The sequence below is a fragment of the Chionomys nivalis genome, chromosome 7, assembly GCF_950005125.1.
Source record: "Chionomys nivalis chromosome 7, mChiNiv1.1, whole genome shotgun sequence".
NCBI classification, from domain to species: Eukaryota; Metazoa; Chordata; class Mammalia; order Rodentia; family Cricetidae; genus Chionomys; species Chionomys nivalis.
The window spans coordinates 100707224-100731076 of record NC_080092.1 but is presented as its reverse complement, the minus strand read 5'-3'; the positions used below and the strand labels follow the sequence as shown (position 1 = coordinate 100731076).

Sequence of the window (23853 nt, the reverse complement as noted above, 5' to 3'; positions counted from 1 at the left end):
CCCCAGCCACCAGCCCCGTGGTAGCAGCATCCTGTTACTATGGTGACAACTGAGGCTGGATGACTTCAGGTTGACTCTGAAAGTAGGGAAGTGGTTTTCTTTCTTTCTTTTTTTTTTTTTTTTTTTGGATTTTCGAGACAGGATGTCTTCGTAGCTTTTGGTTCCTGTCCTGGAACTAGCTCTTGTAGACCAGGCTGGCCTCGAACTCACAGAGATCCGCCTGCCTCTGCCTCCCGAGTGCTGGGATTAAAGGCGTGTGCCACCACCGCCCGACGGGAAGTGTTTCAAGAGTGACAGGGGAATGTCAGATACACACAGGGCTGGCCCAATGGCTCCACCATCCAAATCAAAGCAATCTGGCCACCAGAATAGTGACTGCAATGGGCCACTGTAGCTGGAGAGACTTTACACCAGGGAAGGGTACTGAGGTCAGAATATCAGTGCAGGGTGGAGGTGTGCAGAGAGGAAGCTTCATGGGGCTTCTGTACCAAGGTTCGGAACAACTGAGGGGCAGGAGAGAGGGCTGTGAACCATTTACACCAAGGGGAACACAGATGACCAATGACAACACACAGCTTGGTGAGGCGCCCTATCAAAAACACCCTGCTGGGATCTAGTCGGCAGAAAAATCAGTAAAGCCTAGCCGAGGTGCCCCAGAGAGTGATGGGTGGGTGCATCAGGTACATGCACCACACAGGGCAGGACCAGAAGACCAAGGAATAGCCTCCCTGAAAGGCTGCCTCTGGCTGGGCGGTGGTGGCGCATATCTTTACGCCCAGCACTCAGGAGGAAGAGGCAGGCGGATCTCTGTGAGTTCAAGGACAGCCAGGACTACACAAACAAAAAGGGTGTGTTTCTGTGATGCCAGGGGGGACCCGGAGGGGCAACTGGCAAATGCTCAAATCTTTGGGCATAATTTTCTTTCTGGCCCACATCTCTACCACAGGGTTTCCTCCCAGCCTACAGATAGGCTGTAGGTCCCTAGCAACAAGAGGGAAGAAGCAGGGCTGGCTTTCTCTTTAGGAAGAGGGCAGATTCCATCACCACCTGCACGGCCTAGGTCAGATATGAACCCTACACTCCTTCCTTTCCTCTGGGTGCCCTTGAGGCCAGGGCTTGGCACTCCCTTTTATCCTAGTGATGGCAGCCTGGCTCAGCACCTGCATTCCTCATTTGTCTCTTCTCAGACTGTTTGATGGAGGAAGCTGATCTGATTGATTCCCACCACAGCAGCTACCATACTCTGTAAGGCTCCTGTTGCAGCAATGGCTTAGGATCTGGCCATTACAGGGCCGGGAGAAAGGGAGGGTACGGCGGTCTAGGAGGACCAGGTGGGCATGGGATCAGACCCTGCATGGCATAGCTGGGCAGTTTCTAGGACTCTGTTTCTTGGGATCACATCCGGGGACTACCAGCATACTTTGGCAGCTACAACACTAGATGTACACACACACACACACACACACACACACACACACACACACACACACACACGCCAATGAGCTCTAAAGGTATTTATTTACTCAATGGGCAGACTCCAGTCTCGTCAGCATTCACAGGCCGTGTGACAAGGTCCCCCTCACACTATGGTACAACCTTCATATGGGAGGCCCTGGCAGCCTGGCCTTGACACAGGGCCTCAGCAGGGGTCCCGTCAGGGTTCCCGCTACACCGTCCAGTAGGAGTTTCTCCAGGGCCTATACTTCCTGGAACTGCCCATCCCCACTCTTGCTAGGGTAGGTCTGAGTTTAGGCTGCCCTGTAGCGCGCGCGGACGCACACATGCACACACGCACACACACACACACACACACACACACACACACACACACACGCACGCAGGCACCCCAGTGAGAGCAGGGCCTTCAGGGAAATCGGTTTTACAAGAACATCCAGTCTGCCTCCTCAGAGCGCAAAGGCACAGGGGCCTTGGGAGGGGATTTATGTATCAGGGAGCCGAGGCTGAACCCGAAGACTCTACATTCTGCTGTAAATACCATGTTGCATGATGGCTGGTAGGGTGCCCCTTAGTGAGGGGCTTCCCTTGCAGCCCCAAGGCAAGGTGCTGTTTCTCTGGCCCTGAGGAGGGGGCTTCAAGTACAGGGGCGGCTGGGGCTTGTGTGATGGCTCTCTGCTGAGGAGAGGCCGTGCAGGCTCCAGGTCTCATCCTATTGTACTTATTTGAGGATCTTTAAGTGATTGGCTGGATAAGCATAGGAGCCCCTCGTCCCAGCCTGAAGCAGGAAACCCTGCAGCCTCAGTCCTGGGATGTACTGAGATTTAGAAATTCAGCAATCCCAGTCTGGGGCCACCTGCCCTGACAAAGCAGCAGACTGAGCATCCTGGTCCCTCTCCTGCTCCCAGGCCTGCATCTAAAACTCTGCCTTAGGTCTCAACATCTTTTGCTTGAGCCTGCCAAAGGGGTGGTCCTGATTCCAAAGGTCCCGCCCAGAGCCAGTTGGCTCCTCCAGGCTAGAACGGATCCTGTGGCGGCTAGCACACCTACATCTGACTTCCATGCAGGAGGACCCATGGGCGCAGGAAGATCCCCTCCCTGGGGTCTTCCTTTCTCCAGGGACGACTGCACCAGGCCAAAGGCTACTATCTATCTGTCTGACCCTGAGGGCCGAGCTCCCAGGTTGTCAGGGAAAGATGCTGCAGCTGGGGCTCACCTTGTAGGGCCAGCTCACTCTTCTGCCGCTGGATCTCCAGGTCAGCCAGCTCACTGAGCAGGGCAATCCCATGAATCCCTGAGGTGTGGGGCAGAGGGGCCGTGCTGAGGGGCACCGAGGCTGCTGGGGTCTGAGGATCTGGCAGGCTGATGTCAAGCAGGTCCCCTAAGTCCACAGTGGCAGCCACCAAGGCATCCAAGCCCGGTAGCGCTTTGGGTGGTTGGCCGTGGCTGGGAGTCCCCCAGTCCACCTCTGAGTCCCCCTCATTCTCCTCCAGCTGGGCTTCCTCCTCCTGCAGCTGGGTCGCATCAGGGACCGTCTGTGAACCTTCTTCTTTGTCCAGGGCAACTGGGCTCCCTGTTATCTGTTCCAGTGCTTGAGGGGAAGCCCCCAAAGGGGGCCGTGGTACCCCCTGATCCACAGTCCTCTCATTTTGCAACCCTCCCTGAGAAGAATTATTCTGGCCAGTAGCCTCAGTGCCCCCTCCCTCAAGGAGGTCTCCAAATCTCAGTGCTTGCAACCCCTCAAGAGGACTGGGGTCCTCTGTCTTTCCTGGTGGGAGTCCCTGCTCGACAGGGTGGGGTATGATGGCAAGGTCCTGGGTGGCTTCCCTGGCCCTTGAGAGCAGCCCAGGCTCCTCCAGGCTCCTGGGACTGCAGGGGGGTGGCTCCCCAGGCAGGAACGTCCTTGTGGGCTCGGGGCGAGTTCCTGGGGTAGTGGTTTGCATAGTTTTGGGGTCTGGGAGGTCAGAGGAGTGCATTTCTGCAGGGAGGGAGAAGTCCACAGCAGCTGTGGGGTTCAGTCCCGGAGGCAGGTCTGTAAGAGAAGGCGCACATGAGGGGCCCGTGGGAACAGCAGGAGCAGCATGGTCCCATTCCAAGAGGGGCAGAAAGGCTTCCTGGCCTGAAGGATGGAAGACCCACAAGCGGGGCCGTGCTATTCTGAGAGAGCAACAAGAAGTGAGACTTCAGCACCAACACCAACCAGGGACCCACAGGGATGGACCCTCAGGAGCATCTCTGGTGTGGCTGTCCGGAAAAGAGGGCTAGACCAGGCTGGCCTTAAATTCAGAGATCCGCTTGCCTCTGCCTCCCGAGTACTAGGCTTAGAGGCATGCGCCACCACTGCCCAGCTGGAAAAGAGGATTTTTTTTTCTTTTTTTCTTTTTTTTCGAGACAGGGTTTCTCTGTGGCTTTGGAGCCTGTCCTGGAACTCGCTCTGGTAGAGCAGGCTGGCCTTGAACTCACAGAGATCCACCTACCTCTGCCTCCCGAGTGCTGGGATTAAAGGCGTGCGCCACCACTGCCCGGCTTGGAAAAGAGGATTTTTAAGCCATGGTATCTGAATTGGGGTTTTCTCTGAACTAGATCAAGCTGGCGGTATGTGAGAGGCATTATGCCCTATTAATTTAATGCAAAACAACAAAATACTCAAACGGAAAACCTCTGCTAGTTTGGTCTCCTTACTGTGGAATCGGGACAGGCTTTATGTTCATCAGATGGAGTTCTCAGTGCTCAGCCTGATTCAGAGAAAATCACAGGCTACTAGGAAGCTGGGGGGTGGCAGGCACAAGAGACCCTATATAGTCACTTCTCCATGCCTCCAGCAGGGCAGGTTGTATTTCTGGCCCCAGATGGTGACACTGTCCCTTTGCTCAGCTTTGTTTAAAAAAGAATCTCGGTTCACCGGCTGGGGGACAGGTCCTGAGTCTGATGCCACCACCTTTGGCAAGCCAGGCACGTCACCACTCACAGGCTCCCGACATTGGCCAGAAGAAGGAGTGGATCTTGTTCTTATTTTGCCCCCCCTCTTCTCAGAGTAAGGGGACCTAGATCTGGGCCATGAGACTAACCCACAGCTTATAGGCGGACCGTCAAGAGGCAAGAGAAAGGAGATGAAGGACTTCGTGGCCTCAGTACAGTGATACCTAACCCACCCACCCAGCAGGGGTAGGACTTGTCCTGCCCTCACCTGGTTCCAGTGTGGTGAGGTCGGTTCCAGCCCGCTGGCCCTCCCCACTCTTGTCCTTGGTGCCAAGCATCTTGGAGCCAGGCCCTGGGCTGCCAGTAGGGCAGACGGATAAAGTGCAGGGGGCGCTGGGCCGAGGTGGTGGTGAGGTGGCGCAGCCAGTGGGGGTCTTCAGAGTGGGTGAGTGGCAGCAGGGCGAGAGCTTGACCGGGCCTGTAGTGGCAGATGAGGGGGTGCCCTTGGCCATGGGGGTTAAGGCAACTGGCTTGTGGGTGGACTTTGGGGCCTTCTCCTGGGCAGGTTCCTCCAGTTCCATGTGGCGATCCTCAGGCTTGCGCTGTTGGGGGAGGGGGGAAAAGGCTCAGACGGCCACACCCTCAGTACCCCCGTGGCCTACTGCTTGGTGGGAAACATGCAAGCATGCAAGAGTGTCTGTCCTGGGGCCATCTGCATGGGGCCTGGACGGGTAGAACTGTCTTGGGTCTCAGGTTGGGTGGCTGTTGGGAGCATGGTACCTGGAACTGGGCAGCTCGCTGTAGCTCCAGAGCCTGGGTGGCCCTCTGCTGCTGCTGCTGCTGCTGCTGCTGCTGTTGTTGCTGCTGTTGTTGTTGTTGTTGCTGCTGCTGCTGCTGCTGTTGCTGCTGCAGTGCATACAGCTCTTGCTGCCGAAGCAGCTGGGACCGAGAGTACACTGGGAGCTGGCCAGGGTGTTGCATGTGTGAGGCAGGGCCCCGGGCCCCATACATGGGGGGCCACAGTGAAGCCTGATCCATAACTTCCGCTGTGGCACAGGACCAGAGAGAGGACTATCAGTAAGCTCCAGCCAGAGGTGAAGGGCCCAGGTGCTTCCTAGTTCTCTCCTGAGTCCCGTCTAGGCACCCCCCCCCAACACTGCTGTCCTCAGATCCACTGCCCACAGCCCCCATGCAGACAGTCAGGGTCCTTACCAAGTGTGTGAGGGGTAGTGTGGGCTGTGGGTTCTGAGGGCAAGATGACCAGCTGCGTGGGTGCATCTTGGGGAAGAGGGAACACTGAGGGCATGGATCCGGGCACAGAAGCTGGGAAGCCAGGGGGTAGGTTCTGGTGCAGGGCAGGGTGTCCGAGGCCTGAGGAGCAACAGTGTAGCAGTGTTCAGGCCAGAGAGTCCATAGGGAAGGGACGCTCAGGCTTCCCATTCCCCAGTGGCCAGGAGAAGATGACCTGGAACCCCAAGACAGCCTCCCAGTGCTCTGGGAACACTGACCATAAGAATGTCCCCCCATCCACAAGGAGGGACTTCGGGTGCGGGGCAGCCAGTGCGGGTGGGCGGGGTGGGGGTGGGGGGCTGGGTCCCCGCCCAGCTGGCCGCCTTGCATCATGAGGTGGGGGGGCAGGTCTCCAGGGCAGCTGCTTGACGGGTGGATCCGGGCAAATTCCACGAGGTCTTTGTTGTCTCTGTAAGATCATTAGAGTCAGCTTGCCCCCCCCCCACCCCATCCAACCCCAACCCCTCAACAGACTGTCAATCTGCCAAGGGGAAATGGAGGCGGAGGCTCCTAGGAGACCCCAATTCTGGGCCTTGGTTCCCAGCAGTGTTGCGGCTGGCAGAGGGTAAGTGAGCAGAGCCCTCCGGGAATGCTGGAATGCAGTGTATGCCGGGCACATGACAGGAGAGTGCCTGGTGTCGTGCTTGTGACACTTCCCTTCCTCCCACGAGGACTCCGAGGACTCCGAGAGGGCGAACCCACCAAGGGCCTCCACTCGGCTCTTACTGTAAGAGCAGTTCACGGCCAGGCAGCCCCAGGCGCTCGTCACACATCCTGGTCCTTTCCTCCTCACCCTCTAGGTCTAGCGCGTGGTTAGCACGGGATCCTGCAGCAGCTTGACAGGGTGAAGACAGAAGAAAGATCAGGCTGGGAACCCAGAGAATCGGAAGCATGCCTAGAGTTGGGGGCTCATGCACTGAGGCGGGGTCCCTGACCCCGGGGGCTTTGAAGATCTCCTAGGGGCAGACTATGGGGTCCATGGGGTTCACAGGCAGGAAAGGAACACTGTGGATGCTATCCGCCTTGCTTCCCTGACCAAGAACATCCTACCTTTGAAGGTGGGGGCGGCCCTGCCCTGCCGCCCACTGTTGCTACTGTAGGCTGAATCGGGTCTGCTGACTGTGTCCTTCTGCCGGGCCAAGGCCACCGCAATGCCCACAGGTGGCTGCCGCACTTCCCCATCTCCATGCGGAGCCTCGTGTTCCCGGCTGCGGGCACAGTCGGGTCTCTCCACTGGGCCTGGGCCCTTAGTGGCTGGGAACTTGGCTTCCTGCTGGACACAGCTGGCTTTGAGGCCACCCAGACCCACAAAGGGAGCCTTCTGGCCCACAACCAAGGCTTGGTTGCTGTACTTGAGCAGATTCTTCATGGCTGAGACCTCGTCTGGTGGAGTGGGGAGTTCCTGGGAAAGGAGGGCTGCCTGTTGCAGGCCACTGCCAAAGGGGTCAAGGTAGGCAGTGCCCTTTCGCTCCTCGCTGACAGCCATGGAGGTGCTGTGGCCTGCCTGAACCCCCCACGGAGGCATATGGGGCCCACCATAACCCAGAGATGCCAGCTCCATGGACTTGCGTTTAGCCTCAGCTCCACTGCCTCCTGATTCTACCTCAGGAGCCACCAAGTGTTGCTGATGCCGTATCCGGGCCACCTTCTGGGTCGCCGAAGGGCCAGTGGGGACCTCTTTGCTGGCCATTTTGTCTAAAGTGCAGCAGGCCTGGGCGGCCTTCCCACTCAGCGAGTCTTGGTGATTGGGCCGGGCACAGTCCTGTGAAGGAGCGGGCAACTCGAAGTAGCCACTTTTGTCCAGACCACCTTTGGGAAGTCCAGGGAAAGGGGCCTCAGGGCCTGCACTGAGATACTCCAGGCCCTTTAGCCGGGGGTGGAGGGCTGCCTCAAAGCCCCCAGCTCGCCGTTCGCCCTTGCCCTCGGCCTTCAGGTGGGCATAGGAGACTCCATAGGATGCACCATGGTCGGGGGCCACGGTCCCCTCCAGGTGCCGGTCCTTGCCATCGCCGGCCACGGCACAGGCCTCTGCTACTTGGAAAGGGCGGCTCTTATCAGCCAGGTGTCCCACAGAAGGCACAAAGGTGGGCCCACTGGCCTTTAGGTCCCGGGAGACTTTGTCCTGCAGGGGGCAGAGCCCATCTGGACCTGCATGCAGTTGCAGACAGGGGAAAGAGCCTGCAGGGCCTGTGCTGAGGGGAGGGGGCGGCCCGGAAGGCAGGCCAGAGGGCACGGTGTAGGACACAGCATGGTGCAGCATCTGCCTCCGCTCCAGGCACTCGCTGAAGGCTGGCCCAGGCTCCACAGGGCCCACCACCTCCTTGGTACAGCGTTCAGGCGCCGCGACGCCAGTGCCAGGCCGGCCTAGCATGCCCCCTGCACAACTGGCCAGCGCAGCCTTGCCCATGTCACCGTTGAGTACCTTGGTGTTGAGTAGGCAGGAGGTGAGATGTTTGGGGCGGCCCTCACAGGATCCTCGGGGTGCCGGACCCCCCTCCTTGCAGGGCCCCTCGGTGGGCATGGGCGGCACCAGCTTTTGCCGGTCTTTGCTGCTGTCTTCCTCGGCCACTGGGCGTTCTCTGCCCTCTGCTACCTTGCTGGCTTTCTCTTTGCCCAGTTCTTTACCCATCAAGAAGCGGTCAAACTCCTTAGGACCCTTCTGCAGTGGGGCAGCCTCAATGCGGTCCCGGCTGCAGGATCCAATGGGATGAGCAGGAGTGGTTCGGGGCACCCCGGGGAAATTGTGGTTGGCAGGTAGGATTGTGGGCTGCGGGGGCAGGTTTCGCAGGTAGAAATTATCTGTGAGCCAAAAAAAAAAAAAAAAAAAAGCCAAGGTCAGCAGGAAGTGGAGATCAGCCAGCTTGAGCCTGGACTAGTGTCCCCAACTCTAGCAAGGCTTTTGTCTTGTTTGCATTCTTGTTTGTTTTCAAATGAAAGAGGGGGCCAGCGAGATGGCTCAGCAGTTAAGAGCACTCCGTGGTTAAGTGGTTAGCAGCACTTGCTGTTCTTGCAGAGGACCCAGGTTCGGCTCCCAGCACCCACAAGACAACTCACAGTCATCCCTCCAGCTTCAGTGACCTGTGTGGGCACCAGGCACACACCCTGTGCATGTACATACATGCAGGCAAAACACTCAGGCACGCAACATAAAAATTTAAAAAAAAATTCTAAAAAATATTTTTGAAATCATGGGCACGTATAACGCCATATAAAACAACCACATTCTGCTGTTCAGTTCGGGGCACCGAGCAGATCAACAGTGTGGTTTGAGCATCACCGACATCCACCGCCAGGATTTGATCAACTTTCTAAACAAGCTTCCCTTTCTAAACACTGGCAGAGCCTTGACCCGGTCTTTTCCTATAGCCAGCTCGGCGTCTCAGATTTTCAGTGTGGAGGTGGGGAGAGACAGCTCTACAAAACTCTGGCATTGTGGAGCCTAGACTGGGTGCTGTGGGCAGCCAAGTGCCTAGCAGTGCAGGGGGCAGGGATGCCTGCAGCTCCTACCCCTCTCCTACACCAAGCGCTGTGGCTGCCATGGTAACAGTGAGTCCAGGGTGTCTGAAGATGGGACAGTGCGGGAGACCTACCTCTGGGACACTCTGAGGAGCCCCCCACCCAAACATCATTTCTAACTATCTCTGATTAACAAAATTGGGCAAGTGGGGGGGACCCAAAGTACGGAGGAGGAGGAGAAGCGGTCTCTGGTGACCTTGCATCTCAACCCCGGCTGCTCTGGGTCACCCAGCTTGTGGATGGTAGCTCCTCCCCTTGAAGTCCAGTCATGATTGGGTCAAACCCTTCCTGCCCAGGTAGGGTCAGCGCCAGATTGTGATCAGTAAGCCCCGGGGATACCCACTCTTGGCCCGCCAAGCTAGAGCCACATCAAGTCTTTGGAAGACCCTAGGGGCAGCCCTGCCTTCCCCTAGTCGGGAGGGTGGGCAGCAGGGTGGGCAGCAGGGCCAGGCCCTGCTAAGGGAGAGCATGAAGCCGGGGAAACAAAAGAAAAAACGTTTGCAACTTGTAAAACTGTCTTCAGTCATGTAAATTCCTTGTCAATTTCCTCTAATTAGAAACAAGGGGAAGGGGAGAAGGGAAGGGGTAGCCCAGGAGAAACCTAATTAGCTCAATTTCCAAAACCAAATAATGTTCTTGGATGAAGCTCCACCACAATATTGTGAAAGCGGAGAGGCCTGGCCAGCAGCCGCCAAGACACCAGTCGGCCCCACTGCCCAGAGGGAGTCCCTGGGCCCAGGTTCACCAGTCTGGTTTCTAGGGCTTAGCCTAGCCACCTGCCCACCCCTGACAGACGCTGTCAAAACAGCTGCAGGCATGGGGGTGGTGTGTGTGACTAAGGGCTCGGTGCATCCAGCCCACAAGCACTCAAGCCTGGTTCCCGGGAGCATGTGGCAGGGCTGTCTAGGATGAAATCAGACCCCCAGTGGGGCTGGGGTACGCTTCCTGGCCACACTCCAGGCAGGGCAGCCTGCGCCGTTCACTGCTAAGCCCAGTCTCTGCAAGGCCAAGGCTATTCTGAGCTTCAGAGACTCTTAAGACTCTTCCATGTTCAAATGTGCAAAGCCACTCCAAGGATCCAGATACGCCAGACACTCTGAGGTCATTGGTTCACTTTCCTGGCCCAGGAGGGCCGCCTAAAGGCACTGTGCACTCTGTCCGTATCTCAGTTCCTACTGGCTACCGGCAAAGAGAGGGCATTGTCCTCCACCCCAAGTGGGGTTCCCTAGGGATGTGTGGAAACTGCCCAGCCTCACTCTCTCTCCACCTTCTGCGCTCCAGCGCCTTGTTACATGGGGACTTCCTATGTCCAGCACCCCTGGAAGGACCCTAGCCCCCATCTCCAAGCTGGGCTTACCTACCCAAACAGTACTTACTTAAAGGGCCCCTCCCTCAGCCTGGGCTGCAAACTAAGGTCAATAGGAATACACTTCTCGTCTCCTGACATCACTAACTCTACCCTTACAGGACTCTATGTCTGGGTTTGTGTCTTATCTCACCATGAGGCCACCTGAAACAGAAGTGTGGCCACTAACCCAATGACAGCCCCGGGTTTAGCCACATCATAGAAAAATGTCCCCAAGCCGGGCGGTGGTGGCGCACGCCTTTAATCCCAGCACTTGGGAGGCAGAGGCAGGTGGATCCCTGTGAGTTCGAGACCAGCCTGGTCTACAAGAGCTAGTTCCAGGACAGGCTCCAAAACCACAGAGAAACCCTGTTTCGAAAAACTTAAAAAAAAAAAAAAAAAAAAAAAAGAAAAATGTCCCCAAAATACAAACATCCCCTCAAAAACAAAAGACCTCCATTTAGTGACAGGGACTGAAATCTCTGGCTTCCCCCCCCCACACACACACAGCACCTCTAGCCAGGTGGGAGCTAAATCACTGCTCCAACGATGTCTGCCTGAGGAGCTGTCTCATGGGACAGGGCTAGGGTAGGGGCTCCTGGCAGTCTAGAACTGAGAGTAAGTCAGGACCCTCTCCAGAACGCTTCCTGTCCTGATCCTCGGTCCTAAGGACAAGCGATGAGAGCATGTAGGTCAGCATGGTCCAGAGTCCCCTCCTTGAGTGCCATACCCGGCCGTGGTGCCAGGCCATCCTCCTCTGGGCCCCACCGAGCCCGGGGAGGAGAGCTCACCCAGTTTGCTGCTTTCGCTGGTACCCCTTAAGCTCACCCTCAGCATGCACTGCACCCCACAGCACTTGCCTTTTTGGGTTCCATAGAAACGATGTTGCCCATAGAGAACATTGCTGTTTCCATGGTGATCCAAGTGGCTCACGGGTAGGAAGGTAGATGCCAGACTCCCTGAAAATCTGGGGTACGCAGGAGCTAGGGAAGCAAAGCACTGGTTGCAGAGAAGACTCTCAGCTCCCTGGCCCTCACCACCCTGACCCTAAAGAGGCAAGAGGCAGGCAGGCAGCCCAGGAGCAACACCCCATGGAGTCTGCTCACAGCCCGCCGGTGGGAAATCAACCCATCAATACATCATATTAACTCTGACTCGACTAATACCATCCCTCCGGTGCAGCACAAATTGAATTGCTGATGGGCTAGGGGCTAGAGAGAGGGGAGGCTGCCTCTGATTCCGTCCCAGTAGTACTTGGTGTGGCAGGAGCTTCCAGGCCAGGCAACAAAGGGGCAATATGGACTCTCCGTGAGTTCTCAGTCAAGGGAGAGGCCAAACCAGACAGGGTCTCCAGCCTGCACCCTCTGCAGGCACCCAGGGAAGCAGATGGTCTTGGAAGAGCTGTGCTGTGCCACAGCTGGTCTGGGTGACTCACACTGTTAGGTAGCTGACTAGGATGTGGCTAGTTCCCACTTGTGGGAAGCCAAGAATTTCTCCCCTCAACTGGCCTCTCTATGGGAACCCAGCATCTTAGGCTCCTGTCGGCAAGGTCCCTGGCATGCTACACAGTGTGCAAGGCCTTAGCCCCAACTCCTACCTGGCAACCAAGCAGTACTAAGTAGGCCCCTTGTCTGTACCTCAGAGGCAGCCCAAGTTCTGAAGGGCTGTACGTACCTGGCACAGTAATGCTAACCACAGCCTAGAGACAATCCCACCCTGTTGACCTTGGGCCTACAGTGGCCCTTGGCACCTGGAACAATGTTCCTTTCCCCTGACCCACGAGGTCCTAGCTTGCAAGAAAGATGTCTAGGCCCTGAGAGCAAGCCTTGGGAAGGAGCACAAAAGCTATATCAAGGGGACCTGGAAAGACGCCTCAGTGCTTAAGGACACTGGTTGTTCTTGCAGAGGACCGGAGTTCAAGTCCCAGTACCCACAGAGCAGTTCACAACCTCCCATAACTCCATTATCAGGGAACCCGACATCTGATCTCAGTGGGTACCAATCACACATATGCAAGCAAAATACATGCAAGCATACAGACATACATGCAAGCAAAATACACACGTAAAATAAAATAAACCAGCACATCTGAAACATTTTTAAAAAGGAAAAAGCTGCAGCACTGCACAGGCTCCTCTTAGGAGGTTCATAGCTGAGACTCAGTGTCACCAAGCCCCGAGGATCACAGCTTCTTGCCTGGTCCCCTCCCATCAAGCCTGGCAGGAGCCTGGGGACCTGGCCCTCCATCAAACCCACCAAAAGGAGTCTTGGCTGCTAGCAGCTACAGACCCTGCCCACTGCTGTCACCAAGACAGCTGCTAAGATGTGGGGAGGGGAACTTACCGTCTCCCCCAGCCTGGCTGCTGGCTCAGGCAGCTGGCTTTCTCTGTTAAGCGGGGTGACTGGATCAGACTGAAGCTATCCCTACAAGGGACTGCAGGAACTCAGCGCCAAGGCCGGTCGACTCAGGATGAATCTAAAGGCGTTGGGGCGCCCTGGGGTCTGTTGTGAGCATTAGGCAGAGGCCACCCAGGCTGAACTGGGAGACCTGGAGGATCAACTCAGAGATGCTTTGCCGGGCAGGCAGGCATTTCCCCACACTGCAGAACAAACTGCAACAGAAGCAGCCAGGTGTGTGCTGCTCTGGAGATGTGCGTGGCCAGGCACCAGGACTCTCTCAGACTCACGCGAGGTCACAGACAAGTGCCGCAGCCCAACTTCACTCAGCCTTGCTACAGTTGGACACCCTGACTCTCTCACCACAGAAATCCCAGGCTGTGGAGGCCAAACCCGCCAGGGCTGCGGGGTTGGGAGAATGAGGTGAAACCCTTTAGAAGCAGAGCCACATCTACATGAGTGCTACCTGGACACGTCTGTCCTGTCCCACGTCTCCGAAAGCTGATCTGCCTGGATACTGAAGTAGGGTCTCTGTGGCATGGGGCCAGGCATCTCTGCTCAGGCCAAGGACTCAGAGCTGGTAAACAGCACACACACAAGTCCCGGGCAGAGACCACACATTACACCCTACTCCCGTGGGGTCACCACTCAGAAGCCTGACCAATGACACTGTGGGACAATCTCTAGTCGGGTGGTAGCTCTTGGGTGCTCCATGTAGGAAGAGATCTATCTGGTCCGTCTGACCGTGCAGACTTCCATCTGAGTCACAAGGCAGCGGGGACGTGTGAAGACTCAGATTTCTGTGACGCGGAAACCTGCCTGCAGGTGTAGCGCCATCTCTCCGATGAGAGCGTCCCCTCAGACCACACGGAAGGACTCTGAGACGGTGCCCACGGCCAGGCCTGCTCCCCTCTTGCTGAAGAGCAGGCTGGGACTGCAAGACCTGCCCCGCTGGCCTGGTGTGTGTGGACACATCTGCAGCAGATGTTAGCCAGATTACACCCAGCTCCTGGAAGACTTGACAAAAGCTAAGAGGCCTCGGTGGGAGCAGCTGGGCAGGGGGGCTGGGGCCTGGGGGGAAGGGGGGAACCACTGCAGCTGTCCCCTGTAATTGGCTGCTGTTAAATGTTTTACGGGCCTTGGGTTTTTTTTTTTTTTTTTTTTTTTTTTTGGTAAACAGAAGTCTGTAAAATTCCTCCTTCCCAGACAATGTTTCCAAGCTCAGACACACCCCCCTACCCCCCTCCTCCACCCCGCACTCCCTGAGGAGGCCTGGGCCTCTTCCTGCTCTCTGGGGGCAATGGACACTTGGCTGAGTAAGAGGACTCCCTTCCCACCCACGGCACTTTGGGCGCTGCAAAAAGGGTGGCCAGTCCAGGGAGCGGGGCTGAAATCTACCAGCCATTCCAACACACAGAGGTTCTTCGTCTCCCAGGCCTCAAATGGGGAACTGAGGAGAGAAAGAATAGTGGGGGGCAAGAGAGGGGCAAAGGGGGGTCCTCTTAGGCAGCAATCTAAAGGCCTCTTTATTCTCCCTAGCACGGTACTCCCTAAAGAGGAAAAGAGAAAACGACTTCCGAATCAGAGCTACTGGGACCGGAAGCCAAGGCTGGGAGACAGGCATCCTAAAAGGACCAAGGAGACCAGGCCTGGGATGGGAAGATCTAGGGGGTACCCTGGTAGGGGTGGCCTGCAGCATCGGGGAGAAGAAGACCCTGGGGCGGAGAGAACTCACACTTCTGACCACTAGGTCTGCTCGGCCCAGTCTTCTGCCAAAAGGTCCAGACCCAGGGCCTCCCTTTTCCCACGGCCTCTGCCCATGAAAGTGGAACAGCTGTGATTGCTCCAGTGATCATGTGACCTGATCACATGGCACATCTGAGACCACCTGCTTCCTCGGAACTCCTAGCTGACTTGGGGAAGGAACCCTGGATGCCATGACCACAGCTACCAAAGGCCCTGGTGAAGGTGAAGGTGGGGAGGATAACTGATCAACAGGCAGAAGAAGAAAAGGTGGCTGCCAGTAAGGTCATCCAGAACCGGCATTCAAAAGACACAAAAGACGGCAGGACGGGCAGGTAAAGGGGCAGCTATGAGGTGGGGGCTCTTCCTGCCCATCCAGAGATACAGGCACCTAGAAGGTCCTCAGACTGGCTGCAAGCCTCCACCTTCCCAGTAGGAGACATGGGACCTGGCGGTGTTTGCTGTTCCTTAGGATGCTGTCATACTCAACAGGATCCTGGAGCTAGCCCTTTCCTGTCTACTGACAGCCAGCGATTTCCACTGCTGTCTATTCATATAGCGCAGAGTGCTGGGCTCTACAGCTAGATTCTCATGCCGCTTAATTGACTAGTAATGTCTGCCCTGGGAACAGGCAGGATGTGGCAGCCAGTTCACAGGATGCTTGCCATCTCTGCTGAAGGGAGTAGCCTAGCAACAAGCCAGGTTCTCCCTGCCAAATGCCCCCGCTTCAGGGTCTCTTCACGCTAGCTGGTCGGACTCCTAGTCACCGAGGCCAGGATTTCAGAGTGCAGCTCCCAGGACTGACCACCCAAGTGGCTGGAGGTTAGAACGGCAGCCTTCAGCAAAGCCTCCTCCCTACGGCCTGCAGAGTGCTGACCCATAACTGCAGGGAACAAGGCCCTGCAGTCTCCATGTCGCCGGGCTGAGAGGAATAATTATGAGCCCAAGGAGCCAGGCTCCCATGGGCAGTCTGCCCTGGACCCAAGGACAGTCCTCCACATCCCAAGGAGGAGCTTGGCACTGGCCAGCGGGCAGAATTACAGGGCCGGTTCCGGAAGTCAACCGATGATGGGAAAAGCCTGAAGCCGGAGTTTCCTGGATGTGGCCCCAACACCTTTCTGGCATGTAGGATGATAGTTCTGTCCCTCACACCTTCTGAAGCACTCCCAGGGGTCCACTGTGTCTGGGACTCCAGTGAGCAGGTGCACTTGGATGGCAATGGTTTTTGCCTAGGTCAGACCCAAAGACCACAGCCCCTGCCCACCCCGCTGCCCCCAGTGTCTCTGAGAAAGGGTGCAGAAGCTGCTCTCTGAGGTACTGATCCTGAGTCGTTCTGTGTCCAAGCAGCTGTGTTACCCAGCGTGGTTTACAGATGAAGAAACAGGCTCGGAGCCTCTAAACCGAGTGTCTAAACCTAAGGCTGATGCAGCTCTTGAGGCTGTGACATCCCGAGGTGAACCCCTGAGACCCTGACAGCAATGAGGCGGCTGGAGGTAGCCTAACCCGTGGGACACTCTGATCCCCACGGCAGAGTCCACGATGTCCCTCAAATCTTAGGGTGGCCAGATTTTCCCAACTAGCTCAGCAACTCGTGTGGACATGGACTATGAGATTTGGGGGACCGAGGGTGAGGCAGAGGACCAGAGAGGAAGGGCCGAGGTGCGGGGGTATTTCACGTATAGAGGCAGCAGGTGTAGGGAGGGTTTATAGTTGGCAGCGGCTAAGCGTGTGGACGGCTCCTGGGGAGGAACCAAGTTCTGATTCCAGGACCCACCTCTGGCAGTTCACAAGGACCCACAGCCTAGCTCCAGGAGACCCAGTGCCCTCTTCTGGACTCACGAGTAGCTACACTCACGTGTGTGCATGCCCACACACAGAAACACGCTTACACATGCCATTAAAAATTCAAAATAATCTTAAAACTTTTTCAAAGGGAGGAAGGGGAGGTTGCAGGGTGCAGTGATTCATGCCTACAGATCAGCAATGAAGGGAGATGACAAAGGGATCACTACAGTTACTAGACCAGACAAATGGTTCTAGGTTCACAGAAAGTTCTAGGCCAGCCAGAGCTACACGGTGAGTCTGTTCAAGAAAACCAAATGAAAACGAAAAAGGGAGAGAGAGCACCCAGGGTCTGAAGAGAAAGGGTTAGGGTAGCCACCAGGGGGCAGTTCCAGGGGATGGAGTCTGCTGGCCATGGAAGCCTTTGGCCCACCCATGTGGGTGGGGACCGGATAGGACCTGTCTTCCTGCTGGACATGTTCCAGCCCCTGCTCACCCCTGTGCTAAGTCTTGAGGGAGACAGAGGCAGCCAGAGAAATGTGGGTGTGTGTGGTCTGGGCAGCAGGACACGCTTGGTGGTGGCTCCTGTGTGTGGAATCCAGCCAGGCATGGATGGAGAAGTGGCCACCAGGGTGGGTGTGGCTTTGACAGAAGTTGGCTAGGCAGCCAGCCAGCCAGGGCTGGCACGTGTGCCCATGGCTCCCCCTCCAGGTGGCATAAGAGACCACGACTAGCCAGGCCGAGTGAGTTTGGAGCTCCTGCACCCCTCGCCAACCCCCTAGCAACTGCATCCCCTTTCATTGCCCTGTGGGTGGTCTTAAGTAGGCAGCTGGTGGGGGGGGTGCGGGCTCACTGACAATAGGGCCAGCTGTGCCGCACCACACCCCAGCCCCATGTACCCAGGCCAGGTTGGCAGTTAGCCACTCACCTCTGCCCCAGGCTAGTTCTACTGTCCACCCTACCCCAAGGCTCTGAAGGCCCATCATCTTGTGTGAGCCAAGGGGCCCAGAAGGCCCGGGGCGCAGCAAGAAAGCCCTGCTCCACGCCAGATGTTCCTAGGCGGCTCCTTCAACACCAGGGTGCATCCCTTGAACCCCCAGCTGTTCCAGGGACACAGGAAGCCTGGGCCTCCACTCTAGCAGCTGCCTTGCAGATGGCGAGGGGGGTGGTGTTCTAGCTGTCTGAGAGTCCCCGTCAAGAGTAGGAGGGCACCTATGGCTAACTCACGGGAAGAGCTACTTGTCAGCCCTATCCTGGCCTACCTGCCCTAGACATAAGAAGGCGCAGGGCATGGAGGGGGCAGGGAGCAGGCCAGGCAGAGTCCCTGGATTTCCACATTCAGGGGTGGTTGAAGGAAGCAGGACAAGGGTAAGCTGGGCCTCCTGGCCTACTGCCCAGGAAGCCCCCACTGTGGATGGCCCCCATTCTTTGGCCGTGTCGCGTGGCCCCTGCCTGCCTTGCCCCCCGCCCTCCTGTACACACATGGCCGAGAAACAGGCCCTAGCACGTGGAGCCAGCTGGCACCCCGTCAGACTAGCAGCCAGGCACACTGCCAGGGCATCCAGCCAGCCTGCCACTCGCTCCCACCCCGCCCGCCCTGGCCTCTACCGCACAGAGCAGGCTGCACCATGTGACCTGTCTGTCAGGGAGCGAGGCTAGAGACGTAGAAGACAGGGGATCCCCCGTGGGGGGAGGGGGGGAGGGGAGGGGGTAACCTGAGGCACGGGCGTGAGAAGGACGGGTTGTCACAGGACTCCCAAACAGATGCGGACTTGCTGCCACTCGGGGAACTCGGAAGGTTGCAAGCGTGCACAGTCCACTCCAGGACAGCTGCCTCCCCACACACCTGTCTCCAGCCCCCAGTGGGCCCTGGGCTCTGCTGTGTGGAGCCCTGAACATCCCACTTCTTGTACCGCATGCGCCTGTGCTCGCCCTCCCCTACCTGACTCTGGGAACTTCAACTCACACCTGCCACAGTGTGTGCCCCGCAGTGGGCAAAGACTCCCGTTGTCCTTGGAGCTGGTCTCAGAGACAAAAGCTTTCTCCTTGGGACACAGCCAGGCCCCTATTCCTGCCCTGAATGCAGGATGTGGGGCAGAGTATGAGCGAGTGGTAGGGTCGCAGCCCAGAAGGAAGCCAAGAGCTAGGCTCTATCTCCGCAGCGCACTGCCTGAGCACCGGCTTTCACCAGACAAGGGGGCATCCTTGGGGCTCTGAGGTTTGGGGGTTCCTAGGGAGGGTCATAAGCAACTCTACCAGACAACCATTGGTCTACATGGCTGTGGGTGCCCTCAGCAGCCTCCACCCACCCTCTTGGGTGAGTGGCCCAATAAGGAGCAGGATTGGACTCTAGGGCAGGTGGTACCACCCACAAACCACCCTTCTTGCTGGTGGTATCTCCTGGCGAGGGATGGAGAGGAAGCAGGCACATGTGTCTCTACTGAGTGGGCCGAAATTCCTGGGTGCTGATGGGACAATGTTGGCCACAAGGACAGAAATCGAGGCAGGTGGCCCAGGTCGAGGGGCACACCTGTGGTCAGTCCAGGGCTACAGCCCTGTCTTGAGTGGCCTCCATTGCTTGCTCCTCCTGCTCGGCCACCCCCATCCTTCCTGCAAACATCCTGGGAGCCAGATGCTGTGGCCAGCTGGGAGATGCCAGCAGACACAAAGACAGAGTTGGAGAACAGGGAGCGAGTGTTTCCTGCAGGGCCCGGGGCCACCCACAGCTGGCCAGGGAGTCTCTTACCAGGGTCCAGCTCTGTCCTCCACCCAGGACTCTGATGGGAGGGCAGGGGTAGGTCTGAGCTGAAGAACCCACTCTGCCTATTTGGTCCTCAGGACCTGGTCCACCCAGGAGATCACGGCTTCTTATCGCCTGGCCATCCATGTGTACTCTGGGCAGAGCCCAAAGCCCAGATTACTCTGACAACTGTCCCTCCCTTGTCACCTGTCCTGTTTGGAAAACAGCCCCTTCTTGTTGCACAAAGAGAGGTTTCTCAGGCTTCCAGCAGTGCCGGGCGCTAATCTCTCCGCCTAGAACGACGACGGGCGGGCAGGCTGTGCGCCGTGTGTGGGTCCACTGCGCTCTGTAAACAGGACGCCTGAGCACAGCAGTCATTGAGTTACGGCAGTGCCTGGTGCCAGGAGCGAGAGCTCTGTGTGCCCGCTGCCAACTGCAATTACCTCCCGCGTGCCAGCCAGGGAGGGGGAGTTAACCCTTCCTGTGCCACGAGGGACGTACAATCAAAGTGAGCGCGAGCAATGGCCAGGCCAGGGATGCTGGGGACCCAGGGCCACCTTTCAAGTTACAAAACCAAAGTGCAAGGCAAACCTCAGACACCTGGACAAGGTACAGCCTAGACTGAGAGAGGCCAGGAGAGATTCTAGAAGCCATCCTGTTCCATGATGCTTAAGAGTAACAGGTACTTGTGCGGCACCAAAGTGTGCCAAGCGCAAGGGTGGTGGCCTGGGAGGAGCTCTGCCATGGGCAGGACTGGCATGGGGGTGGGAGCAACGATGGTCTCTGCCTGCTGACAGCACTCCCTGTCTCCCCCTCCTGGCTGACACATCTGGAACCCATGCCTGCTTGAGTCTGGGGAGGTGGGGGGCAGCCCACGGTGGAGGGCACAGCCCCGTCCGGCTGGCCCAGCTGTATTCCATATTTCCTTAGTTCCCCGGAATCCTCCCTGCCCAACATCTGGAGCACACATCTGGCCAGAACCAGTGCCTACTGGGGCCACCCGATTTCCAACCAATTACCACCTCCCTTGAGAGACTTCCTCAGTAGGGAGGCAGCCCTCCTGCCCCTAGCACTCAAGGCAGAGCCTGCCAGCAAGACTTTCGCCAGTTGGTCCACCACCCCTGGAGTATAGTCAGCAACCCGGGACCTGACTTACCTTCGTGGGAGTGGGAGAACCAGATCTGGGAGGTGGCGGGGTGGGATCCTCGGTAGGCTGGCTCAGAGGGAGAGGATGCAGGGCCACTGGGGTGTGCAGAAGCTGCGGATCCCAGGCTGCTGGTGAGGAAGCTGCCCATGAAAGAGGAGGCTGGGGGATTTCCCATCAGACGGCTGCTGGCTGTGGACACAGGACAAGGGTGAGTCTGCAGTACCTCCATGGCTCCGCATAAGCAGTGCCCACGCCCCAAAGCCCTCCTCCAGGGTGCCTCGCAGGTACCTAGCTCCCATAGAGCCCCACGGCAGGTGGAGCTGCCCACAAGTACTTGAAATCACACCCAGTGTCTGGAGCCTCCGGTGTCTTAGGAATAAAACCTCCTACTTCCAAACCTCATTACCACCCCATCTGCACCACTACCATCCACACCATCAACCCCACCATCAATCACACCATCACCAATCACACCACCACCACTGACCACATCACCACCATCAACCACACCATCACCAACACCACTGACCACATCACCACCGCCATCAACCCCACCACCATCATCCACACCACCATCATCCACACCATCAACCCCACCACCATCATCCACACCATCACCACCCACACTACCATCACTGACCACACCATCACCACTGACCACACCACCACCACTGACCACACCACCACCACTGACCACACCACCATCATCCACACCATCACCACTGACCACACTAACAACAACAACCCCACCATCAACCCCACCACCATCCACACCACCACTAAGCACACCACCACTAACCACACAACCACTAAGCACACCACCACCACCCACACCATCACCACCACCACACCACTCCTACCATCCACACCATCACCACCATTCATATTATCCCTCATTAACAACACCAAAATCCACACCGCCATCAACAACCACCACCCGCATCACCCCCTACACCACTACCGCCATCCCTATCCTCACCATCATTACTGTCCACATAATTTGGTGACCATCATGTCCTTAGCACCAGCACCACCTGCATCACCTAAACAGATCACGACCATCATCACCTTCCCTATCACCACTAACAACTGTATCACCAACTAGGAACACCTGCATTACCACCATCATTGCTACCAACAGCTGTATCACCTAGTCATGGCCTCCGTGACAACCACATCACCAACTAGGAACACCTGCATTACCACCACCATTGCCACCAACAGCTGTATCACCTAGTCACCGTCACCGTGACAACCGTATCACCAACTAGTAACAGCTGCATTATCTCCACCATTGCCACCAACAGCTTTATCACCTAGTCACCGCCACCGTGACAACCATATCACCACCAGTTAATTACATTACTGTCACTGCCACCGTGACAACCATCTCACCCTCTACAAACACTAGGTCCTCAGTATAATGCCAAAAGCACATTTAGGACCCACAGTGGACAAGTTCCCCACGGGCCTTCTCATTAGCACAGCTCCAGGCAATGGCAGTGCCACCTGGGGGCTCTCTGATGCCAATGGACCTGTCAGCAAGCTGTGCCCATGCCTCACAGGAGGGGGCACCCAGGTGATGCACCTATAACCAACACGGCCCCAGCCAGAGACTGTGGGCTGCTGCTGTAGGGGCAGAGGTCCTGGCCTCTCTGGGCGGTGTGGGAGAAATGGGCCAGGACGGGGGTGGGGGGACAGGGCCAGATGAGGAAGGAAGACAGACATGTCAGACAAGAAAGAGACACAGAACTACGCGAAGCAGCTCTTTAGGTCCTCTGGGTTGCTGGGGATCAGGCCCTGATGTAGCTGCCATTGAGCAGAAGACAGTCAATCATTCGAGGCTCAGACACTGAGAGTCCCAGGTTCCGTGGCCTGGGACTACAGTAGATGTTGAGCTGCCTCTGGCCCCAGCCAGCCTCCGTGGCCTGTGTACCCTCTTCTCCTGCCCACCAGCCTGTGACACCCTCCACTGGTGGCTGTCACGGTCTCTGAACCCTCTCTGCCAGAGTCCAGCAGTCAGGGCCAGGCCAAGTAAGTCTCCCTGGTTGTCATGGCTACCAGCTCTTGTCTGCACACAACATACGTGCACAGAAAGTCTGCACACAGGGCTGCTCAGTGGGTGATCTGGGATGCACTGCTGGCCCTTTACCCCAGCATGGTGCCCTGGTACCTTGCCACCTCTGTCTCTGGGCAGGAAGCCTAGGCCATGGTCATACCAGGGTGGAGAGGAGAGCGGTTAGGTGGAGCCTGGCCGGCCCAAGGTTAGTCACAGAAGTAGCTTCCCGCCCAGGAGGCAAGGGAATTTTGGTGAATTGGTGATACCTCATCTCGCCTGGCTTGGCCCTGGGAACTTCCCAAACACAGGGTGACTCAGCAGAGAAGCAGTCAGGCTAGAGGAGGGGACTGCCCCTGTGGGACCCTGGCATCAATACCGAGTTCTACTAGCTTCCGGCCCTAGTGGTTGGAAAGCGGCTTCTTCTTCGCTTCCTGGTGGGAAGAGACCATGCACGGTGGCGGGGACGTGACCAGAGGAAGGGTCTGTGATCTAAAAGGGGTCCTCGGCTTTAGCCAAGCCCACGAAAAACATGTCAAAAGTGCCCAAGAGCCAGGGACTTCCCGGACAAGACCACATGGCTGGGATTGCCAGGGGACCCAGTCCAGACCACAGACGTGTCCACGCCAGGGGAGGGGACTCCAGGCTGGGAAGGGAAGTGCTGGCCTCCTTGCCCTGCTCCAGGGACTGTGGGGGGCCATGCTTGTGGGCTGAGTGTGGCTGTTCCAGCTGCAACTCTCTGCCCCGCCTAGCCTGGCCCCAAGTCCCCCAGGCCTTTCTACTCCTCCCATCCCATCCTCCTGGGGAAGCACCGCCCACCCTTTCCTTCCTAGGACATGGGAAGCGATGGCCTCCAAAAGCTGGGTCTGCAAAAGCAATTTCTCCGGGATCTTGGGAATGGTGCACCTTGAGTTCTCTCCCACCACAGTGGACAAGGTGGTACTGACCCTCAGTTCAGTGTCCCTCAGGGCCCATGGCAACAGCTCCCTCGGTCTCCTGGCAGGCAGAGAGAGACCAGTCCTGAGTCTAGACACCTAGGTAAATGGCTCACAGCCTAGCGGGGTGTCTGAGCACTGGGCCCCCAAGTCAGGTCATCATGCTTCAACCTAGGAGATCGATTCTGACTCTGAGAGGGTCTACAGTTGACACTCGGCTCCAATACTGTCCCAGAAGAGGGTCCTTCTGACTGGAGGCCTGACGGACAGTGGACAGTCCCCTACCCTAGCTACATAAGGGCAGGGGCTGCCCCGGTGAGAGGCTGGCAGTCCTATGCCAAGTTCTTCCAGACTGGGGCCCTCGTCACCCCACACTGGCCTGTTTTCTGACGTGGGGGCCTTTTAGGGGGTGCTCCTTTATAGCTTCTTCTGCTAAGCCCGTTAGAGCAGGGGCTGCTGCCTGCAGGGCCTGTGAGATTGGGGGGTTGGGGCAGGTCATGGCCCTTCCCCTCTGGACCCTCTGACAGG

General features: G+C 57.3%; 1 protein-coding gene across 6 annotated transcripts in view; it reads right to left on the bottom strand.

Annotated features, from left to right (window-relative positions):
- The window catches only part of Bahcc1 (BAH domain and coiled-coil containing 1), a 60038-nt gene that overhangs the window by 14221 nt on the left and 21964 nt on the right, over positions 1 to 23853 (bottom strand). For 5 of the 6 annotated variants that reach the window (XM_057773767.1, XM_057773771.1, XM_057773769.1 and 2 more), the window contains exons 3-11: positions 20344 to 20523; positions 11386 to 11508; positions 6715 to 8463; positions 6391 to 6499; positions 5883 to 6073; positions 5587 to 5745; positions 5155 to 5420; positions 4643 to 4976; positions 2672 to 3487 (exon numbers count right to left, since the gene is read on the bottom strand). In XM_057773767.1, the coding sequence (XP_057629750.1) occupies positions 2672 to 3487; positions 4643 to 4976; positions 5155 to 5420; positions 5587 to 5745; positions 5883 to 6073; positions 6391 to 6499; positions 6715 to 8463; positions 11386 to 11508; positions 20344 to 20523 (3927 nt within the window). Of the gene's footprint in view, positions 1 to 2671; positions 3488 to 4642; positions 4977 to 5154; positions 5421 to 5586; positions 5746 to 5882; positions 6074 to 6390; positions 6500 to 6714; positions 8464 to 11385; positions 11509 to 19193; positions 19205 to 20343; positions 20524 to 23853 lie in introns of those variants that run through there. The other variant, XM_057773772.1, reaches the window with a different exon arrangement.